General features: G+C 47.8%; 1 protein-coding gene across 7 annotated transcripts in view; it reads right to left on the minus strand.

The window, feature by feature from the left end:
* The window catches only part of diaph2 (diaphanous-related formin 2), a 693877-nt gene that overhangs the window by 474669 nt on the left and 196578 nt on the right, over nt 1–22630 (minus strand). For all 7 annotated transcript variants that reach the window (XM_036943140.1, XM_036943138.1, XM_036943139.1 and 4 more), the window contains 4 exons: nt 19446–19556; nt 18125–18237; nt 6377–6493; nt 137–255 (listed from right to left, as the gene is read on the minus strand). In XM_036943140.1, coding sequence (XP_036799035.1) covers nt 137–255; nt 6377–6493; nt 18125–18237; nt 19446–19556 — 460 coding nt within the window. The remainder of the gene's footprint in view (nt 1–136; nt 256–6376; nt 6494–18124; nt 18238–19445; nt 19557–22630) is intronic.

Raw genomic sequence — 22630 nt, forward strand, 5'->3', positions numbered from 1 at the left:
GAAACAAACAAATAAATTCAAATGTGTTAATAATGACATCATTTCAACCAGTTTTGGAGGTGTATAATGGTGTCCTACTGGCTGCAAATTCACCCTTTTAAATGTCAGAGGAAAGACAGAGCTCTGGCAGACCTACCAATGAGGTGGGTGAAGTCTACATCCAGTCTCTCTCTGTACCCGAAGTCTGGGTCCATCCCGCTGCGATGGAGAACCACCTGAGACACACATTCCTCTATCACCTTGTAGTACTGGGGCCTGGGAGAGCAGTGAGCAGAACACAACTAAGTCAGCATGCACATCAAGAACAGGAGAATGACACAAACTTACACAGCCCTAATTCTCCACAAAATATCCCCTTAGCCGAGCTAGAGGTCACAGAATGACAGATAAAATAAAATAAAAAATAAAAAATTGGAATTACATTTGATCACATGCTTTTATGCCGATCGTGAAATCGCTAAAATTAATCCCGGGGACGTAGAACTCGGAGCAGCATGACTTGCGGCTATTCAAGGTGACAAACGGGCTGCGCAGCCGGCCGTCACTAATTTGTAATCATCTTTGTCAATTAAGGGTGCCCATAAACCTGAAATGCAAATCTAATCAGTGTAATATGTGTAATTAAAAGCACAATGGCATGGAGAACATGTTGCGTGTTCTGGGAGGGTGACAGAACGATGGGGTCTCGGGTGGCGGCGGGCGGCGTCTGAGTCGGCCGGGGACTCCTGTTCTCGCCACCCAAGTTGGCGGGTGACCTTTCCCCAGTTATATGATCAACTTTAATTGCAAGTGACATTTAGCAAATACAATGTCAACTTAAGCTGAGCCCCGTAGCGACAAATAATGATGTTCCAAGCATGACCTTGAATGGTGCCAGCAGAAATACAATTTTTCCACCAAAAATACCCCCCACTTGAGCACATGGAGGCTGAATTTTTATGATGGGGACTGTTTCTTAGGAACTGTCGCTGGGCTCAAATCCACACTAGAGGTACAGTTATAATTTTCTCCTGGTCAACGCTAGTTAAATCCCGGATTAACAGAATGAATGTGAATCTTTATAGGTTACGAGGAGTTATTGCCAGTCATATCAAATTTACAGTACTTATGATGTCTATGCCAACATATTTGATTAGGATTACTTCCTCAGGGCAGTACGGTACAGCATGGAAAGGAATGATTAGTGTGACAAAAAAAATATGTGAATGCAGTGTATAAGAAAACATATACTCTCCCATGTCTCAAAAGTTTCACAAATCACTTAATTTGACAAGTACCTGGAGTCTGTTTAATTAAAGTGGTGCTGAGTGACAGCCAGCAATTAAAGTGGTGCTGAGTGACAGACAATAAGAATAGTGGTGTTGAGTGACAGACAGTAATTCAAGTGGTGCTGGGTGACAGACAATAAGTAAAGTGGTGCTGAGTGACAGATAGTAATTAAATTGGTGCTGAGTGACAGACAATAAGTAAAGTGGTGCTGAGTGACAGACAGTAATTCAAGTGGTGTTGAGTGACAGACAGTAATTCAAGTGGTGCTGGGTGACAGACAATAAGTAAAGTGGTGCTGAGTGACAGATAGTAATTAAATTGGTGCTGAGTGACAGACAATAAGTAAAGTGGTGCTGAGTGACAGACAATAAGTAAAGTGGTGCTGAGTGACAGACAATAAGTAAAGTGGTGCTGAGTGACAGACAATAAGTAAAGTGGTGCTGAGTGACAGACAATAAGTAAAGTGGTGCTGAGTGACAGACAATAAGTAAAGTGGTGTTGAGTGACAGACAGTAATTCAAGTGGTGCTGGGTGACAGACAATAAGTAAAGTGGTGCTGAGTGACAGATAGTAATTAAATTGGTGCTGAGTGACAGACAATAAGTAAAGTGGTGCTGAGTGACAGACAGTAATTCAAGTGGTGCTGAGTGACAGACAGTAATTCAAGTGGTGCTAACTGACAGCTGATAGAAATGCTGTATGTTTAAAACAAATACAATCCATGCCTATATGAAGATGACTTCCATAAACTACATGGGGAGGTTTCCCGGGAATAGGTTAAACCTACTACAGTCCTGGACAAAAACAAAAAAAACGGCATCAATGGAGAACCGGAACTAAAAACCGCTCCAATATATGGCTAATAGAGAATCATGTTGTACTGTGACTATGAGAGAAGCCTCTAAAACACACTGTGCATTAGGAGGGTAGGCACAGTTGCCAACCGGTCCTCATACTTATTGGGTTTTTCTTTATTTTTTACTGTTTTCTACATTGTAGAATTATAGCGAAGACCTCAAAATTATAAAATAACACACAGAATATGTAGTAACCAAAAAAAGTGTTCAACAAAACAAAATATATTTGATATGGTAGCCATGCTGGTTAAGTGTGCTTTGTATTCTAAGTAAATCACAGATAGTGTCACCAGCAAAGTACCCTCACCCCAAAACACCTCCGCCTCCATGCTTTACGGTGGGAAACATAAATGCGGACATCATCCGCTCACCCACACCAAGTCTCACAAAGACACGGCGGTTGGAACTAAAAGTCTCCAATTTGGACTTCAGAGCAAAGGGCAAATGTCAACCGGTCTAATGTCCATTGCTCGTATTTCTTGGCCCAAGCAAGTCTCTTCTTATTATTGGTGTCCTTTAGTAGTAGTTTCTTTGCAGCAATTTTACCATGAAGGTCTGATTCACGCAGTCTCCGATGAACAGTTGATGTTGAGATGTGTCTGTTAATTGAACTCTGAAGAATTTATTTGGGCTGCAATTTCTGAGGCTGGTAACTCTAATGAACGTATCCTCTGTAGCAGAGGTAACTCTGGGTCTTCCATTCCTGTGGCGGTCCTCATGAGAGCCAGTTTCATCATAGCGCTTGATGGTTTTTGCGACTGCACTTGAAGAAACTTTCAGAGTCCTTGACATTTTCCGTATTGACTGACCTTCATGTCTTAAAGTAATGATGGACTGTCGTTTCTCTTTGCTTATTTGAGCTGTTCTTTCTATAATATGGACTTGGTCTTTTAGCAAAATGGCTATCTTCTATATACCCCCCCCCCCCCCCCTTGTCACAACACAACTGATTGGCTGAAATGCATTAAGGAAAACAATTCCACAAATACATTTAATAAGGCACATCCGTTAATTGAAATGCATTAAGAAGTAAAGAAAATCCACAAATGAACATTGAATTAAAATGCATTCCAGGTGAATACATCATGAAGCTGGTTGAGAGAATGCCAAGAGTATGCAAAGCTGTCATCAAGGCAAAGGGTGGCTATTTGAAGAATCTCAAATATAAAATATATTTTGAATTTTTTAACACTTTTTTGGTTACTACATGACTGATGTCTTGACTATTATTCTACGATGTAGAAAACAGTAAAAATAAAGAAAAACCCTTGAATGAATAGGTGTTCTAAAACTTTTGACCGGTAGTGTACACTCATATGTTTTCTGAGGGAGGCCTTTATTAGGCAGATTAGCTGTGCTCTAATTTCCTGCTGGCCTCTGTGGTCAGGCGCAATGCTGCTTGCTGATACTCAGGTTGCGTGGGAGGCTCAGAAGGCTCCGATGCAGATAAAGAAATCAAAGCTTTTTTCAAAGTCCTGCTCTCTCTTTACTGCCTTTGGAAAGGGGAGCATGGGGTAAGAGCATTGTGGCTCAAATAGATTCATTGCTTTGAGCAATGAACCAAATAGGCTGGAATTGTTGGTATGCAGATCATTTCAGAGAGATCACTTCAATATACAAAAGATGTTGAGAGTTCTGAACATGCATGGAAATAAGACACGTACGAGTGCATATTGACCAAATATGTAAATTATTGGATTTCTGCTTATACTATAATGTACATCCTATATGTGGGGATTTATTTGTGATGACAAGGAGTAAATCAGGGTTCCCTATAAAATGTGGACAGGTCTTATCATATTGTAAACAGATATTATAAGAACCAAAACAAGTAAAAACATTTTTGTAAGCATGAAATGGCAGATGTCTTGTTCCTATGGCTGGATTCACCCACTTGTCATGAGATCGAGCGAGTGCACATCGCCCCTGTGTGGCTTACAGCACTGTGGCAACCCGGTTTAGTACTGTCGCCGGTGTAGACCACATTATTATCTCAATAAGTCACCCTATTTTCCCAGCATCCCCCGCTCCTCTCTGCCACTACCACCAAGATAACTGAGAAAGGGAAGGGAAGGAGTGAGCGAGTGACCCAGAACTGTCAGGCCCCACCAGAGCCTGGGCAAGGCTGGGCTCCAGAAGCCAACATATGTCCCTAGCACCATCCTTCACTCCTTCACTCTGGCACCTTTCCCCTCAACATGACATTGGGATTCTAGCAGCAGCACAAACTCCCCTCGCAGTCTCTCGTCCAGCCCTGCTCCACATAACCAGTGTAATCCCCATATCGCTCCACTCCAAAAGAGGATATCCGCTCTAAATTTAGCAGGGGTTTGATGTGCTCCCATTCATCAAGCATGGCACTCAGATTAATTATCGAAAATAAAACAAGCCCCCCCCCTTCACCAATTGGTGATGGTTTCGAGAGGTGCTTCTCCAAATTGAACACACACATCTGCCCTGTGTTTGAAACAGGGTGCATGGCAGTCCTGTTGAAACAGGGTACAAGGCTGTCATGTTGAAAATGTATAACATTTTAAGCCAAAGTCCACATTCTGTTGGAATATTGGCATAGGCATGTTATGCGTCCCTTTGATCAGGAAGCCATCGCATACACCTATGGACAAGTTTCGCTCCATCACCTGATTTGGCCTGACAGCGAGCGCGAGTGGCCCACTTCCTCCCCCCTGGATCCCAATAGAGATCCGGTCATCAAAGCCCAAAATGATCTTAAGGTCTCCTTTTAATCTAAAATTAAAGACCTGCCATTTCCCAACCAGCCAATTTAATCTGAAACATAAAAAGATATGCTGGTTCAAAGTGGCCGAAAAGGGATATATTGATGATGAATTGAGGCCTGAGCTGGAAAAAGAACCTTGTGTCAGACAGACCGACCGCACCTCGCAAAGCCCGGTGATGTATGTGGAATTATGTCTTCCTCATGGAGTAGGGGAGGAGGGAGAGCGGTGGGAAATGTATTTTTAAAAGCATATCTTTAATAAGCACATCCATTTTTAATTAGCATTTGTAGTGATCCTTTTTTACTGTCGGTGGTGGAGAGCATTGGCGTCAGTAGTGGGGGAAAGAGACAGAGAGGAGTGCTGAGGTGCTATGCTGCACTAGCTACTTAATGTGTTTTCTATTTCTCACTTTCTCCAACAAAATGAGGAATGCATTATTCATACCAGCCGAGTGAGCAGCAACTTGTCTATGGTAAATTCCTCTTGTCTTCTCTCTATTTTTTGTTAAATATTTTATTTCGGTGAAAAGTCTGACACAGCAGCGAATTGATCACTGTCATTGCCATCAGAGGAGCCGCCACTATCTCCCTCTTTTTTTCCTGTGATTGACACATTTACAGGAATCCAGAGCCGGGCCGCCATTTGAATAATTACTTAATCGTTCTAAAGTACAGAATATTAGATCTGCTCTGATATGGCCCTGGCACTTTGATCACACACAAAGAGACAGAGAGAGACAGAGAGAGACAGACAGAGACAGAGAGAGACAGACAGAGACAGAGAGAGACAGAGAGAGAGAGAGAGAGACAGACAGAGAGAGAGACAGAGAGAGAGAGAGACAGAGAGTGACAGAGACAGAGAGAGAGAGAGAGAGACAGAGAGAGAGAGAGACAGAGAGAGAGAGAGAGACAGAGAGAGAGAGAGAGACAGAGAGAGAGAGAGACAGAGAGAGAGAGAGACAGAGAGAGAGAGAGAGAGACAGACAGAGAGAGAGAGAGAGACAGAGAGAGAGAGAGAGAGAGACAGAGAGAGACAGAGAGACAGAGAGACAGAGAGAGAGAGAGAGAGAGAGAGAGAAAAGCCCTGAGAGGAGAAAATGGACATGTGAATCTTTCATGTTGAATGCTTACATGCTTTCCCCGGGGAGATGGAGATGGCAAGGTTTTGAGAATAGCACTTGCTATAGGAAGTAATGTAGTTTTACAAGGATTGTGGCACACTTATCTACAGGGGTCAGACGCGTGTTTCGTTATCTGGCCTTACTCGAATGCGGTGTCAAGGAGTGGACGTCCTTGAGGTTTCTGCGTTGATAACGCAGCATTAGCGCTACACAGCAAAGTGTATCCCTTACAGGGGCTACATACTACTGAATAAAACAAAAAGAGGGAATAGACTAGAGACTGTTTAATGTCAACATTTCAGCCTTGTGTTTTTCTCAAGACCAGTCTTGTGGAAATGCAGTCTTCCTGTGAAAGCAGTGAGAAGGGATGTGGCTGTTTGTGCAGAACTCACCTGATGTAGTAGTCGTTCCTGATGAGCAGCAGGTGCTGTAGGATGGACAGGAAGTAGGTCTCCGACCCGGTGTCTTTCACCATGTTGGACAGGAGATGGTACACCTCACCCATATCAGTGAGAAGGGGGTTAAGGTATATAATGTCATGGCAGTGTAGCAAACAATTGAGAGAAAACAGCTTGCAGTAGTAGGCTACTATGACAGACCATTTAAAAGGAGAAGGCAAACATTTACAATTCATGTGCCTTCTCTAACCAAGTCCCCTATTACCTTTAACCACTTCTCCTCATATAGGATAGGACAAACTGTTCCCAAGTGGAAAAGCACATTCACACATATACACATTGTACCCCTCTCATTTAGCCACATGCATAACACATTTCACATTCCCTTATTCGGTCAGTGGCGTACTAACACAGATGAGCTTATTGCTGTTTAGGTATTAAACGGACATGGGAATGAAGGAGTGCTTAAACCTGTGCTTTATCAATCTAATAATATAGTCAATCAAAATCATTTGGAAGATCCTCAAATCACAGTGTTTGTTTTCCCATCTCAAACTAGTACTCAGACAAGTGTCATTGTGCACAAGCAAACACAGCGACAATTCCTCACATCTGTTTTCCCTCTCGGGAGCGACAGAAGAGTAAACCGCTAACTTTAGGAGGGGATTTGGCAATAAAGAACAGTCCCTGTGTTCCACCTATCACTCTGCGCCTTTCAAGGAGGAGGAAATTAATCACGTGAAAACTCCATTGGGTTTGGATATTTAGGGAGAATCATGAAAAGGGGATCAGTCACTATGGAAAATATTGTCTCAGATTGTGCCTTGTCCATCGAAGAGAAAATATGTGTTATTAAACTTGCTAAAGGTACTGATTATGCTTGACACACCCAAAATGACAGAACAGTGCTCCATACTCTCCAACTGTTCCCACTATTTCATACACCACATGATCCATCCACCACCATCAGCGCAAATCAATCCATTTTAACGCCATCTGACATTTTCTTATTAACTTCAGCCATGTCTGTAACCAAAATAGTTCTCCCATATCAAATTCGGCGAGCGCAGGGGATGGGAATACAGGCTTCTCTGATGTATCGCTTCCCACTCCTGTATGAGCCTGGAAGAAACCGATGAGAATTACCAAACTGGTGAGATGCAATTATAGGCTTGCCACACTGCTATCTGAGGGGGGACTGGGAAAGGGTCTAAGCAGCTACATCTATCAGTAAGAAAGGATCCCAGGGACTAAGCAGCTACATCTATCAGTAAGAAAGGATCCCAGGGACTAAAGCAGCTACATCTATCATTAAGAAAGGATCCCAGGGACTAAGCAGCTACATCTATCAGTAAGAAAGGATCCCAGGGACTAAGCAGCTACATCTATCAGTAAGAAAGGATCCCAGGGACTAAGCAGCTACATCTATCAGTAAGAAAGGATCCCAGGGACTAAGCAGCTACATCTATCAGTAAGAAAGGATCCCAGGGACTAAGCAGCTACATCTATCAGTAAGAAAGGATCCCAGGGACTAAGCAGCTACATCTATCAGTAAGAAACGGTGCAAGCAGCTACATCTATCATTAAGAAAGGATCCCAGGGACTAAAGCAGCTACATCTATCATTAAGAAAGGATCCCAGGGACTAAGCAGCTACATCTATCAGTAAGAAAGGATCCCAGGGACTAAGCAGCTACATCTATCAGTAAGAAAGGATCCCAGGGACTAAGCAGCTACATCTATCAGTAAGAAAGGATCCCAGGGACTAGGCAGCTACATCTATCAGTAAGAAAGGGTCTAAGCAGCTACATTTATCAGTAAGAAAGAGTACAAGCACCTGCATATATCAGTAAGAAAGGGTCTGAGCAGCTAAATCTATCAGTAAGAAAGGGTCTAAGCAGCTAAATCTATCAGTAAGAAAGGGACTAAGCAGCTACATCTATCAGTAAGAAAGGGACTAAGCAGCTAAATCTATCAGTAAGAAAGGGTCTAAGCAGCTACATATATCACTAAGAAAGGGTCTAAGCAGCTACATCTATCAGTAAGAAAGGGTCTAAGCAGCTACATCTATCAGTAAGAAAGGGTCTAAGCAGCTACATCTATCAATAAGAAAGGGTCTAAGCAGCTACATCTATCAGTAAGAAAGGGTCTAAGCAGCTACATCTATCAGTAAGAAAGGGTCTAAGCAGCTACATCTATCAGTAAGAAAGGGTCTAAGCAGCTACATCTATCAATAAGAAAGGGTCTAAGCAGCTACATCTATCAGTAAGAAAGGGTCTAAGCAGCTACATATATCAGTAAGAAAGGGTCTAAGCAGCTACATCTATCACTAAGAAAGGGTCTAAGCAGCTACATCTATCAGTAAGAAAGGGACTAAGCAGCTACATATCAGTAAGAAAGGGTCTAAGCAGCTACATCTATCACTAAGAAAGGGTCTAAGCAGCTACATCTATCAGTAAGAAAGGGACTAAGCAGCTGCATCTATCAGTAAGAAAAGGTCTAAGCAGCTACATCTATCAGTAAGAAAGGGTCTAAGCAGCTACATCTATCAGTAAGAAAGGGTTGAAGCAGCTACATTTATCAGTAAGAAAGGGTCTAAGCAGCTACATCTATCAGTAAGAAAGGGTCTAAGCAGCTAAATCTATCAGTAAGAAAGGGTTGAAGCAGCTACATTTATCAGTAAGAAAGGGTCTAAGCAGCTACATCTATCAGTAAGAAAGGGTCTAAGCAGCTAAATCTATCAGTAAGAAAGGGTTGAAGCAGCTACATTTATCAGTAAGAAAGGCAGAACCCTGTCAAACTTTAGAGTACCAGACGCGCGCGGCAAATTGGAGATTTGTGTGCTTAGACAAACATTATGATCATACCTGGTTCAGTTCAGTCCTCTGAAAAGGTATTTACAAAGCATAAATAAAATATTCATACTGATAAGTACAGAACATATGAAATAAATATATGTTTGTGGTATTAGCACAGATTGTACGTTTATTCCATTACATGTACAGTGTAGAATGGAGATAATTATCTATAACGTTTTTCTTAGCACATGCCCCCTACTTTAGTCTCTATAATAGAGGAACACATGTCACCTCTCAAACAGGGCCAATCCTAATCAACACTGAAAGCAAAATAATTTAAAACATAAAAACAAATGACCGCATCGACACAGACCGCAAACTGGGTACACAAAGCATAACCTCTCTTGGGTAGGGAGCAGTATTTTCACGTCCGGATAAAAAGTGTGCCCAAAGTAAACTGCCTGTTACTCAGGCCCAGAAGCTAGGATATGCATATCATTGGTAGATTTGGATAGAAAACACGCTAACGTTTCTAAAACTGTTACAATTAAGTCTATGAGTATAACAGAACTGATATGGCTGGCAAAACCCCGAGGACAAACCATCCCCCCAATGTATTTTTTCAGCCTACCACTGTTTTCAATGGCTGTCACTTTTATTATAAGGTGAAATCCTCCCAGATTGCAGTTCCTAGGGCATCCACTAGATGTCAACAGTCTGTAGAAAGAGTTTCAGGCTGTTTTTTGGAAAAATGAGCCAGAAATTGTAGTTTTCTAGGTGGCTTCCATTTTGGCTGTAGTGTTTCCAAGCACGTGGAAGAGACCGGGTTCTTTTGTATTCTTCTCCGGTAAAGACAATAACGATTCTCCTTTTCTTAAATTGTATCATTTATTTTCTAGGGTTTATTAGGGTACCTAAGGTTTGATTATAAACATTGTTTGACTTGTTTGGAAAAGTTTATTAGTAATGTTTGGGATTCATTTTGTATGCATTTTGATGGAGGGAAACTGGGTGGATTATTAACTGAAGCGGGCCAGCTAAACTGAGTTTTTATGGATATAAAGAAGGACATGGATATAAAGAAGGACATTATCGAACAAAAGGACCATTTGTGATGTAACTGGGACCTTTCGGAGTGCCAACAGAAAAAGATCAAAGGTAAGGCATTTATTATATCGCTATTTCTGACTTTTTTTGACGTCCTAATTACAGTTACAGTCTATCAGGTTGCGTGATCCTCGTAATGTTACGTGTAAAATACAACTAATGGGACGCAGAATTAAATGTATATCACACTCACACAAATGGGACCAGTTATTTTTCGTATTTGCTATTTCATTTATTTTACTAGCAAATTCGAGTGAACTGCTGGCACTTTAGAGCCCATTAAATGTCCATCTTATGTCTGCTAACATTAGCTTGAAACAAATAGTGTTACCTTTCCACAACACACGGAGACAAAAATGGATTTGTCCATGTGTTTACGTACAGCTGACAGTCGGCAAACTCAGCATCACAAAAAACTGGAGGGGCAGACACGGAGTAGCTAGTCGAAAAATGATATATTCATCTCCATTGACACAAAATCAGTACATGTCTGTGTTGCAGCTCGATAATCGGGATGTTAGATTTACTCAGTGGATTTATTTTTTATTAAAATGTAAAATAAAGAAAAAAGCAGCTACATCTACAGTATTAGTAAGAAAGGGTACAAGCGGCTACATATATTAGTAAGGGTCCCAGCAGCTACATATATTAGTAAGGGTCCCAGCAGCTACATATATTAGTAAGAAAGGGTCCAAGCAGCTACATATATTAGTAAGGGTCCAAGCGGCTACATATATTAGTAAGGGTCCCAGCAGCTACATACAGTGCCTTGCGAAAGTATTCGCCCCCCTTGAACTTTGCGACCTTTTGCCACATTTCAGGCTTCAAACATAAAGATATAAAACTGTATTATTTTGTGAAGAATCAACAACAAGTGGGACACAATCATGAAGTGGAACGACATTTATTGGATATTTCAAACTATTTTAACAAATCAAAAACTGAAAAATTGGGCGTGCAAAATTATTCAGCCCCCTTAAGTTAATACTTTGTAGCGCCACCTTTTGCTGCGATTACAGCTGTAAGTCGCTTGGGGTATGTCTCTATCAGTTTTGCACATCGAGAGACCGAAACTCTCTCCAGAAGTTCAGTGAGGATCTCTGAATGATCCAATGTTGACCTAAATGACTAATGATGATAAATACAATCCACCTGTGTGTAATCAAGTCTCCGTATAAATGCACCTGCACTGTGATAGTCTCAGAGGTCCGTTAAAAGCGCAGAGAGCATCATGAAGAACAAGGAACACACCAGGCAGGTCCGAGATACTGTTGTGAAGAAGTTTAAAGCCGGATTTGGATACAAAAATATTTCCCAAGCTTTAAACATCCCAAGGAGCACCGTGCAAGCGATAATATTGAAATGGAAGGAGTATCAGACCACTGCAAATCTACCAAGACCTGGCCGTCCCGCTAAACTTTCAGCTCATACAAGGAAAAGACTGATCAGAGATGCAGCCAAGAGGCCCATGATCACTCTGGATGAACTGCATATCGTATATTGTCGAATATTGCACAAATCTGGCCTTTATGGAAGAGTGGCAAGAAGAAAGACATTTCTTAAAGATATCCATAAAAAGTGTTGTTTAAAGTTTGCCACAAGCCACCTGGGAGACACACCAAACATGTGGAAGAAGGTGCTCTGGTCAGATGAAACCAAAATTGAACTTTTTGGCAACAATGCAAAACGTTATGTTTGGCGTAAAAGCAACACAGCTGAACACACCATCCCCACTGTCAAACATAGTGGTGGGAGCATCATGGTTTGGGCCTGCTTTTCTTCAGCAGGGACAGGGAAGATGGTTCAAATTGATGGGAAGATGGATGGAGCCAAATACAGGACCATTCTGGAAGAAAACCTGATGGAGTCTGCAAAAGACCTGAGACTGGGACGGAGATTTGTCTTCCAACAAGACAATGATCCAAAACATAAAGCAAAATCTACAATGGAATGGTTCAAAAATAAACATATCCAGGTGTTAGAATGGCCAAGTCAAAGTCCAGACCTGAATCCAATCGAGAATCTGTGGAAAGAACTGAAAACTGCTGTTCACAAATGCTCTCCATCTAACCTCACTGAGCTTGAGCTGTTTTGCAAGGAGGAATGGGAAAAAATTTCAGTCTCTCGATGTGCAAAACTGATAGAGACATACCCCAAGCGACTTACAGCTGTAATCGCAGCAAAAGGTGGCGCTACAAAGTATTAACTTAAGGGGGCTGAATAATTTTGCACGCCCAATTTTTCAGTTTTTGATTTGTTAAAAAAGTTTGAAATATCCAATAAATGTCATTCCACTTCATGATTGTGTCCCACTTGTTGTTGATTCTTCACAAAAAATACAGTTTTATATCTTTGTGTTTGAAGCCTGAAATGTGGCAAAAGGTCGCAAAGTTCAAGGGGGCCGAATATTTTCGCAAGGCACTGTATATTAGTAAGAAAAGGTCCAAGCAGCTACATATATTAGTAAGGGTCCAAGCAGCTACATATATTAGTAAGGGTCCAAGCGGCTACATATATTAGTAAGGGTCCCAGCAGCTACATATATTAGTAAGGGTCCCAGCAGCTACATATATTAGTAAGAAAGGGTCCAAGCAGCTACATATATTAGTAAGAAAGGGTCCAAGCAGCTACATATATCAGTAAGAAACAGTTCAAGCAGCTACATCCATCAGTAAGTAACGGTTCAAGCAGCTACATCCATCAGTAAGAAAGGGTACCAGAAGTTACAAATATCAGTACGAAAGGGTCCCAACAGTTACAGCTATCAGCAAAAAAGGGTCCCAGTAGTTATATCTATCAGTAATCAGCAAACATGAAAAACACTACCTACAGAACAATGCAAATCCAAAAACCCACGCACATCTCGCGCTTTCGCTCTCGCCCCGTCTCGCGCTTTCGCTCTCTCCCCGTCTCTCGCCCCGTCTCGTGCTTTCGCTCTCCCTCTCGCCCCGTCTCGCTCTCTCTCCCTCTCGCCCAGTCTCGCTCTCTCGCCCCGTCTCGCTCCCTCTCCCTGTCTCGCTCCCTCTCCCTCTCGCCCAGTCTCGCTCTCTCTCCCTCTCGCCCCGTCTCGCTCCCTATCCCTCTCGCCCCGTCTCGCTCCCTCTCCCCCAGTCTCGCTCCCTCTCCCTCTCGCCCCGTCTCGCTCCCTCTCCCTCTCGCCCCGTCTCGCTCCCTCTCCCTCTCGCCCCGTCTCGCTCCCTCTCGCCCCGTCTCGCTCCCTCTCCCTCTCGCCCCGTCTCGCTCCCTCTCCCTCTCGCCCCGTCTCGCTCCCTCTCCCTCTCGCCCCGTCTCGCTCCCTCTCCCCCCGTCTCGCTCCCTCTCCCCCCGTCTCGCTCCCTCTCCCTCCGTCTCGCTCCCTCTCCCTCTCGCCCCGTCTCGCCCCCTCTCCCTCTCGCCCCGTCTCGCCCCCTCTCCCTCTCGGCCCGTCTCGGCCCCTCTCCCTCTCCCGGCCCCGCTCCCTCTCCCGGCCCCTCTCCCTCTCCCTCCGTCTCGCTCCCTCTCCCTCCGTCTCGCTCCCTCTCCCTCTCGCCCCGTCTCGCCCCCTCTCCCTCTCGCCCCGTCTCGCCCCCTCTCCCTCTCGCCCCGTCTCGCCCCCTCTCCCTCTCGGCACCTCTCCCTCTCCCGGCCCCGCTCCCTCTCCCGGCCCCGCTCCCTCTCCCTCCGATTCGCTCCCTCTCCCTCCGACTCGCTCCCTCTCCCTACGTCTCGCTCCATCTCCCTCCGTCTCGCTCCCTCTCCCTCCGTCTCGCTCCCTCTCCCTCCGTCTCGCTCCCTCTCCCTCCGTCTCGCTCCCTCTCCCCCCGTCTTGCTCCCTCTCCCGCCGTCTCGCTCCCTCTCCCTCCGTCTCGCTCCCTCTCCCTCTCGGCCAGTCTCGCTCCCTCTCCCTCTCGCCCCGTCTCGCTCCCTCTCCCTCTCGCCCCGTCTCGCTCCCTCTCCCTCTCGGCCCGTCTCGCTCCCTCTCCCTCTCGGCCCGTCTCCCTCTCGGCCCCTCTCCCTCTCTCTCCCTCTCCCTCCGTCTCGTTCCCTCTCCCTCCGTCTCGCTCCCTCTCGCCCCGTCTCGCCCCCTCTCCCTCTCGCCCCGTCTCGCCCCCTCTCCCTCTCGGCCCCTCTCCCTCACCCGGCCCCGCTCCCTCTCCCTCCGTCTCGCTCCCTCTCCCTCCGTCTCGCTCCCTCTCCCTCCGTCTCGCTCCCTCTCCCTCTCGCCCCGTCTCGCCCCCTCTCCCTCTCGCCCCGTCTCGCCCCCTCTCCCTCTCGCCCCGTCTCGCCCCCTCTCCCTCTCGCCCCGTCTCGCCCCCTCTCCCTCTCGGCCCGTCTCGGCCCCTCTCCCTCACCCGGCCCCGCTCCCTCTCCCTCCGTCTCGCTCCCTCTCCCTCCGTCTCGCTCCCTCTCCCTCCGTCTCGCTCCCTCTCCCTCTCGCCCCGTCTCGCCCCCTCTCCCTCTCGCCCCGTCTCGCCCCCTCTCCCTCTCGGCCAGTCTCGCTCCCTCTCCCTCTCGCCCCGTCTCGCTCCCTCTCCCTCTCGCCCCGTCTCGCTCCCTCTCCCTCTCGGCCCGTCTCGCTCCCTCTCCCTCTCGGCCCGTCTCCCTCTCGGCCCCTCTCCCTCTCTCTCCCTCCGTCTCGTTCCCTCTCCCTCCGTCTCGCTCCCTCTCGCCCCGTCTCGCCCCCTCTCCCTCTCGCCCCGTCTCGCCCCCTCTCCCTCTCGGCCCGTCTCGGCCCCTCTCCCTCACCCGGCCCCGCTCCCTCTCCCTCCGTCTCGCTCCCTCTCCCTCCGTCTCGCTCCCTCTCCCTCCGTCTCGCTCCCTCTCCCTCTCGCCCCGTCTCGCCCCCTCTCCCTCTCGCCCCGTCTCGCCCCCTCTCCCTCTCGCCCCGTCTCGCCCCCTCTCCCTCTCGCCCCGTCTCGGCACCTCTCCCTCTCCCGGCCCCACTCCCTCTTCCGGCCCCGCTCCCTCTCCCTCCGTCTCGCTCCCTCTCCTTCCGACTCGCTCCCTCTCCCTCCGTCTCGCTCCCTCTCCCTCCGTCTCGCTCCATCTCCCTCCGTCTCGCTCCCTCTCCCTCCGTCTCGCTCCCTCTCCCGCCGTCTCGCTCTCTCTCCCTCCGTCTCGCTCCCTCTCCCTCTCGGCCAGTCTCGCTCCCTCTCCCTCTCGGCCAGTCTCGCTCCCTCTCCCTCTCGGCCCGTCTCGCTCCCTCTCCCTCTCGGCCCGTCTCGCTCCCTCTCCATCTCGGCCCGTCTCCCTCCCTCTCCCTCTCGGCCCCTCTCCCTCCGTCTCGCTCCCTCTCCCTCCGTCTCGCTCCCTCTCCCTCTCGCCCCGTCTCGCCCCCTCTCCCTCTCGGCCCGTCTCGCCCCCTCTCCCTCTCGGCCCGTCCGTCTCGGCCCCTCTCCCTCTCGGCCCGTCTCGGCCCCTCTCCCTCTCGGCCCGTCTCGGCCCCTCTCCCTCTCGGCCCGTCTCGGCCCCTCTCCCTCTCCCGGCCCCGCTCCTTCTCCCGGCCCCGCTCCCTCTCCCTCCGTCTCGCTCCCTCTCCCTCCGTCTCGCTCCCTCTCCTTCCGTCTCGCTCCGTCTCGCCCCCTCTCCCTCTCGCCCCCGTCTCGCCCCCTCTCCATCTCGGCCCCTCTCCCTCTCCCGGTCCCGCTCCCTCTCCCGGCCCCGCTCCGTCTCGCTCCCTCTCCCTCCGTCTCGCTCCCTCTCCCTCCGTCTCGCTCCCTCTCCCTCCGTCTCCCTCCGTCTCGCTCCCTCTCCCTCCGTCTCGCTCCCTCTCCCTCCGTCTCGCTCCCTCTCCCTCTCGGCCAGTCTCGCTCCCTCTCCCTCTCGGCCAGTCTCGCTCCCTCTCCCTCTCGGCCAGTCTCGCTCCCTCTCCCTCTCGGCCAGTCTCGCTCCCTCTCCCTCTCGGCCAGTCTCGCTCCCTCTCCCTCTCGGCCAGTCTCGCTCCCTCTCCCTCTCGGCCCCTCTCGCTCCCTCTCCCTCCGTCTCGCTCCCTCTCCCTCCGTCTCGCTCCGTCTCGCTTCCTCTCCCCCCGTCTCGCTCCCTCTCCCTCTCGCCCCGTCTCGCTCCCTCTCCCTCTCGCCCCGTCCCGCTCCCTCTCGCCCCGTCTCGCCCCCTCTCCCTCTCTCGGCCCCTCTCCCTCTCTCGGCCCCTCTCCCTCTCTCGGCCCCTCTCCCTCTCTCGGCCCCTCTCCCTCTCTCGGCCCCTCTCCCTCTCTCGGCCCCTCTCCCTCTCTCGGCCCCTCTCCCTCTCTCGGCCCCTCTCCCTCTCTCGCCCCCTCTCGCCCCCTCTCGCTCTCTCGCCCTCTCTCGCCCCCTCTCGCTCCCTCTCCCTCTCGCCCCGTCTCGCCCCCTCTCCCGGCCCCTCTCCCTCTCTCGGCCCCTCTCCCTCTCTCGGCCCCTCTCCCTCTCTCGGCCCCTCTCCCTCTCTCGGCCCCTCTCCCTCTCTCGGCCCCTCTCCCTCTCTCGGCCCCTCTCCCTCTCTCGGCCCCTCTCCCTCTCTCGCCCCCTCTCGCTCTCTCGCCCCCTCTCGCTCTCTCGCCCCCTCTCGCTCCCTCTCGCTCTCTCGCCCCCCCCTCTCGCTCTCTCTTACTCTCCTCTTTATCTCTCTCTCTTCGTTTTACTTCTACTCATGTTGCGGAGCTGGGTAGCATGAATAAACATGAGCAGCAGTAGAGGTGAGATGTGGACCAGTCAGTGGTAGGGTCAATCAATCACTATTTCACAGCATCATTCATATTCATTAGTGGCCTGGAGTCACATCCTCAGCACACAGACCTGGGCTGGACAGAGAGGAGACGTGTCTCTCAGTGTTAGTATTCATGAGGCAAGGAAAACAAGCTACAATCTACTTGTGTGCGTGTATGCGTGCAAGTTTGTGCATGTCAGCGACGAGAGCTAGCACAGATTAACACCACATTGTCCATGGAAACAAACATTGGGCCCTCTCATTTGTGAACCTGCTCAAGGACATCATTAATCCAGGTGTGGTGTTTGTTTTTTCCCTTCCCTCACAGCGTCAACAGTAACTGTCACTCAGCACAGCAATCAGTGGCATATTTTCGAGCACTGTGAGAATTGGGGAGACAAAGGCTGGCAGTGAGAACATCTGTATAACAGTGTCTGGCCCTGCACTGTCTGCCTACCATGTCAGCATTTCACACATCCAAATGCCCTTATTGAATTATTTAGGCACCAAGCCAAGAATGCTTTAAAACAAGTCTTGAACTCGAGACCCAATTAGGGCTCACTTTATTAACCACTCAAAAAGTTTCCAGTTGAGCGGACATAGAGGGACGACTTGGAGACACCAACTTGTCATTTCTAGTTAAAAGAAAGCGGGAGAAAGGTAAAGTATTTTAATCACAGGCGTGATTAAGGAGACAAAACACTAGAGGTCACAGAAAATGGACCTCGGTGTGCCAGTCAAAACAACTGCACTAAAAATCTTATCTGCCTTAACAGACTTAAAATAGATGGCCATAACATAACCAGACAGTGTTCTGAAGACAAAACAACAGGTAATGATTGACAGTTGCCTCCCGTGTCTTGCATCTGCCAGTTGAGAGCTGATGGAAACGGCTGAGAGATGGGGAATGGTGGTGAGATGGGGAATGGTGGTGAGATGTGGGAATGGTGGTGAGAGAGGGTGCAGAACCGAGGCAAGCAAAAGAGAAGAAGAGCCTGTTTACCTGGTAAGCGATAGGGCTGGGAGATTGCACTATAGTTCCTCAAATCCTTCTCTAATGAACCTGACCCTGCCGGCTTTAGACCTGTAAGCCTGGCGAGGCCCACACAATACATTCATTTCCAGCAGCCCCTTTTCCATGGCCGGAACAGCGGCACGGGCAGACAAAAGGATATTCCATCTCGGCGCGGATGTCATCGAGGCGATGGGAGAGCTCAATGGAGTCCTCCTCCTTGTTCTCATTGAACACCTTCAGTTGGATGTCCAGCTCCTCTGTCTCTTTCAGCTCCTGTAATTCAAAAAGACATGAATAGACTGTGGTAGACAGCAGAGGACTGAATGTACCTACAGTATGGATTAATTATATACACTGTTATCAGTACGTACATAAAACAAACCTAGCCTGATTGTCCTAGCCTATACTGGTTCCATTAATGGAGACAAGTGTATGCTGGTTTCCAAGTCACAGCTGTATGGGAACTAGGACACCCATCCGCCTCCTTCCCTGCCGGCCTGGTATACCTGAATCACCCAGCGCTCCACACCTGCTCCCTCAACGAGGAGCTATAATGGTGCACTTTACAACTTTCCTATGAATCATTGGCGTTAAGAGTTTACGGACGACACCAGGCCAAATGGAACCCAATTTCTGCAGCTATCAATCACCTCGCTGCTCTTCGGGCATGCCATCCGTCTTGCTTCGGAGAGGGAGTTAGCATGCAATGCAACAGAAAGGAGAGGTCTCAAAGACTCTCGGCCAATAGCAACCTCTCAGTACTTTATCATAGAACTGGTTCATTTTAGCTTTCCTCTTGGTCACCTGACTGTATTGGCTCCACAACACAACACAAATAGTGTGCCCCGCCTCTTATTAAATGCTGGCATTAAAGCTTCAAATTAGGCATTTGTAAATAATTGTAAAGGAAACACCATCATATCGGGGGGCAGATATGAAGATAATTAAACTAATGACAGCGATAATCAAGCGGAGCAGTCAAGATGACTTATTAACACGTGGAAAATTCCCCTCTGCAAATGAGGTCATGAGGGATGAGTGGATGCCGAGTGCAAGGATCTGTCTGCTGATTGATAATGATGCCACGGCGAGCTGTGATCAGTGAGGTGGTGCCGGCGGTGAGGTGAGCTAGAACAATCCAATATAATAATGGAAGCAATGTGGAGGCGAGACAGAAGGAAGGAGCTTTGTCTCTCGCAGACAAACAGGGAGAGGCAGGGAGGGCTAGGGACTAAAACTAACTGTTTAATGGGAGTTGGAGGGGGAGTCAATCATTCATTGTCCCAACTGGAAAATGTGTAGTGGACTGTTTCAGAGAGTTTATGGTCCAAATCTGCCTCAACTCAGATGTACAAGTCTCACTTGCTAAATGAGGTTTTATGCATGTAAAACAACACACAAATGATACCTAGACTGCCAATTTAATGTATCTCTATACCCCTGAAGGTGTGTGACGGAGAGCCCCTTGCATTGTAACTCACCGGTAGGATCTTCTTGAGGCCACAGCGGAGGAACTCGTTGCGCAGATGTATCCTGAAGTCCAGATCGTCCGGAGAGGTGACCAGAGCGTTGATCAGCTGCATGCAGGCCACCTGTTGCCATGTACACACGTTAGAGAGAACATATTTTTGTAATTCATTCTATTTAACATGACTCAACATTAAATTAAATGGTGATATACTGATTTATCATGCATGGCCTCTCTGTATGGTATCAATCTATGTTATGATGCAGCAGGCACCGTTGACTTAAAAGACTTTGGGGAGCGTATGTGTGAAACATTTCATGTGTATACAGTGCATTCGGAAAGTATTCAGACCCCTTTTTCCACATTTCATTATGTTACAGCCTTATTCTAAAATTGTCCGTAGAGATCCTTGATGAAAAATCCTCAGCAATCTATACACAATACCCCACAATGACGAAGTAAAAACAATTTTAGACATTTTTGCAAAGGTATATATTTTTAAATACCTTATTTACATAAGTATTCAGACCCTTTCCTATGAGACTCGAAATTGAGCTAAGGTGCATCCTGTTTCCAATGATCCTCCTTGAGATGTTTCGACAACTTGATTGGAGTCCACTTGCGGTAAATTCAATTGATTGGACATGGTCTGGAAAGGTACAAACCCCTCTATATGAGGTCCCACAGTTGACAGGGCATGTCGGAGAAAAAACCATGAGGTCGAAAGAATTGTCCTTAGAGATCAGAGACAGGATTGTGTTGAGGCACAGATCTGGGGAAGGGTACCAAAACATTTCTGCAGCATTGAAGGTCCCCAAGAACACAGTGGCCTACATCATTCTTAAATGGAAGAAGTCTTGAACCACCAAGACTCGTCCTAGAGTTGGCTGCCCGGACAAACGGAGCAATCGGCGAGAAGTGCCATTGTCAGGGAGTTGACCAAGTACCTGATGGTCACTCAGAGAGCTCTAGAGTTCCTCTGTGGAGATGGGAGAACCTTCCAGAAGGACAACCAACTCTGTTGCTCTCCACCAATCAGGCCTTTATGGTAGAGTGACCAGACTGAAGCCACTCCACAGTAAAAACCCCATGACAGCCCACTTGGAGTCTGCCAAAAGGCACCTAAAGACTCTCAGACCATGAGAAACAAGATTATCTGGTGAAACCAGATAGAACTCTTTGGCCTGAATGCCAAGTGTCACGTCTGGAGGAAACCTGGCACCATCCCTACGGTGAAATATGGTGGTGGCAGCATCATGCTGTGGGGATGTTTTTCAGTGGCAGGATCACCTTCCAACAGGACAATGACCCTAAGCACAGAGCCAAGACAACGCAGGAGTGACTTTGGGACAAGTCTATGAACGTCCTTGAGTGGCCCAGCCAGAGCCCGGACTCGAACATCTCTGGGGAGACCTGAAAATAGATGTGCAGCAACGCTCCCCATCCTGGTCATGGCTCACAACCCCATTATCTCATTTTTGCATACCGCCCAAACAGATCCACAGATTATGCAATCTCTATTGCACTTCACACCACCCTTTCCCACATGGACAAAAGGAACACCTATGTGAGAATTCTATTCATTGACTACAGCTCAGCGTTCAACAACATAGTGCCCTCAAAGCCCATCAATAAGCTAAGGACCCTGGACTAAACACCTCCCTCTGCAACTGGATCCTGGTAAGGGTAGGTAACAACACATCCACCATGCTGATCCTCAACACAGGAGCCCCTCTGGGGTGGGTGGGTGCTCAGTCCACTCCTGAACTGCCTGTTCACTCATGACTGCACGGCCAGGCATGACTACAACACCATCATTAAGTTTGCCGATGACAGAACAGTGGTAAGCCTGATCACCGACAAGGACGAGACGGCCTATTGGGAGGAGGTCAGAGACCTGGCCGTGTGGTGCCAGAATAACAACCTCTCCCTCAACGTGATCAAGACAAATGAGATGATTGTGGACTACAGGAAAAAGAGGACCGAGCACGCGCCCATTCTCATCGACGGGGCTGCAGTGGAGCAGGATGAGAGCTTCAAGTTCCTTGGTGTCCACGTCACCAACACACAAACATGGTCCAAGCACACCAAAACAGTTGTGAAGAGGGCACGACAAAAACTATTCCCCCTCAAGAGACTGAAAAGATTTGGCATGGGTCCTCAGATCCTCAAACGGTTCTACAGCTGCACCATCGAGAGCATCCTGACTGGTTGCATCACTGCCTGGTATGGAAACTGCTCGGCCTCCGACCACAAGGCACTACAGAGGGTACTAGGAATGGTCCAGTACGTCACTGGGGCCAAGCTTCTTGCCATCCAGGACCGCTATACCAGGCGGTGTCAGAAGAAGATCCTAAAAATTGTCAAAGTCTCCAGCCACCCTAGTCATAGACTGTTCTCTCTGCTACCGCATGGCAAGCAGTACTGGAGTGCCAAGTCTAGGTCCAAGAGGCTTCTAAACAGCTTCTACATCCAAGCCATAAGACTCCTGAACACCTAATCAAATGGCTACCCAGATTATTTGCATTGCCCCCACTCCTCCTCTTTTACACCGCTGCAACTCTCTGTTGTTATCATCTATGCATTGTCACTTTAATAACTACCTTCATGTACATATTTCCTCAACTAACAGGTGCCCTCGCACATTTACTCTGTACCGGTACCTCCCTGTATATAGTCTCGCTATTGTTATTTTACTGATGTTCTTTAATTACTTGTCACTTATATTTATTATTTAGTATCCAGATTTTTTTTAACTGCATTGTTGGTTAAAGGCTCATAAGTAAGCATTTCAGTATAAGTTCAGCGCATGTGACAAAAAAAAAATGTATTTGATGCTGCTTTGCTGGTGACACCTTTGTGATTTATTTAGAATTCAAGGCACGCTTAACCAGCATGGCTACCACAGCATTCTGCAGCGATATGCCATCCCATCTGGTTTGCGTTTAGTGGGACTAACATTTGTTTTCAACAGGACAATGACCCAACACAAGGGCTGTAAGGGCTATTTGACCAAGAAGGAGAGTGATGGAGTGCTGCATTAGATGTTCTGGCCTCCACAATAGCCAGACCTCAACCCAATTGAGATGGTTTGGGATGATTTGGACCGTAGAGTGAAGGAAAAGCAGCAAACGAGTGCACAGTATATGTGGGAAGTCTTTCAAGACTGTTGGAAAAGCATTCCAGGTGAAGCCGGTT

This window comes from Oncorhynchus mykiss, chromosome 14 (genome assembly GCF_013265735.2).
Source record: "Oncorhynchus mykiss isolate Arlee chromosome 14, USDA_OmykA_1.1, whole genome shotgun sequence".
Lineage (NCBI taxonomy): Eukaryota > Metazoa > Chordata > Actinopteri > Salmoniformes > Salmonidae > Oncorhynchus > Oncorhynchus mykiss.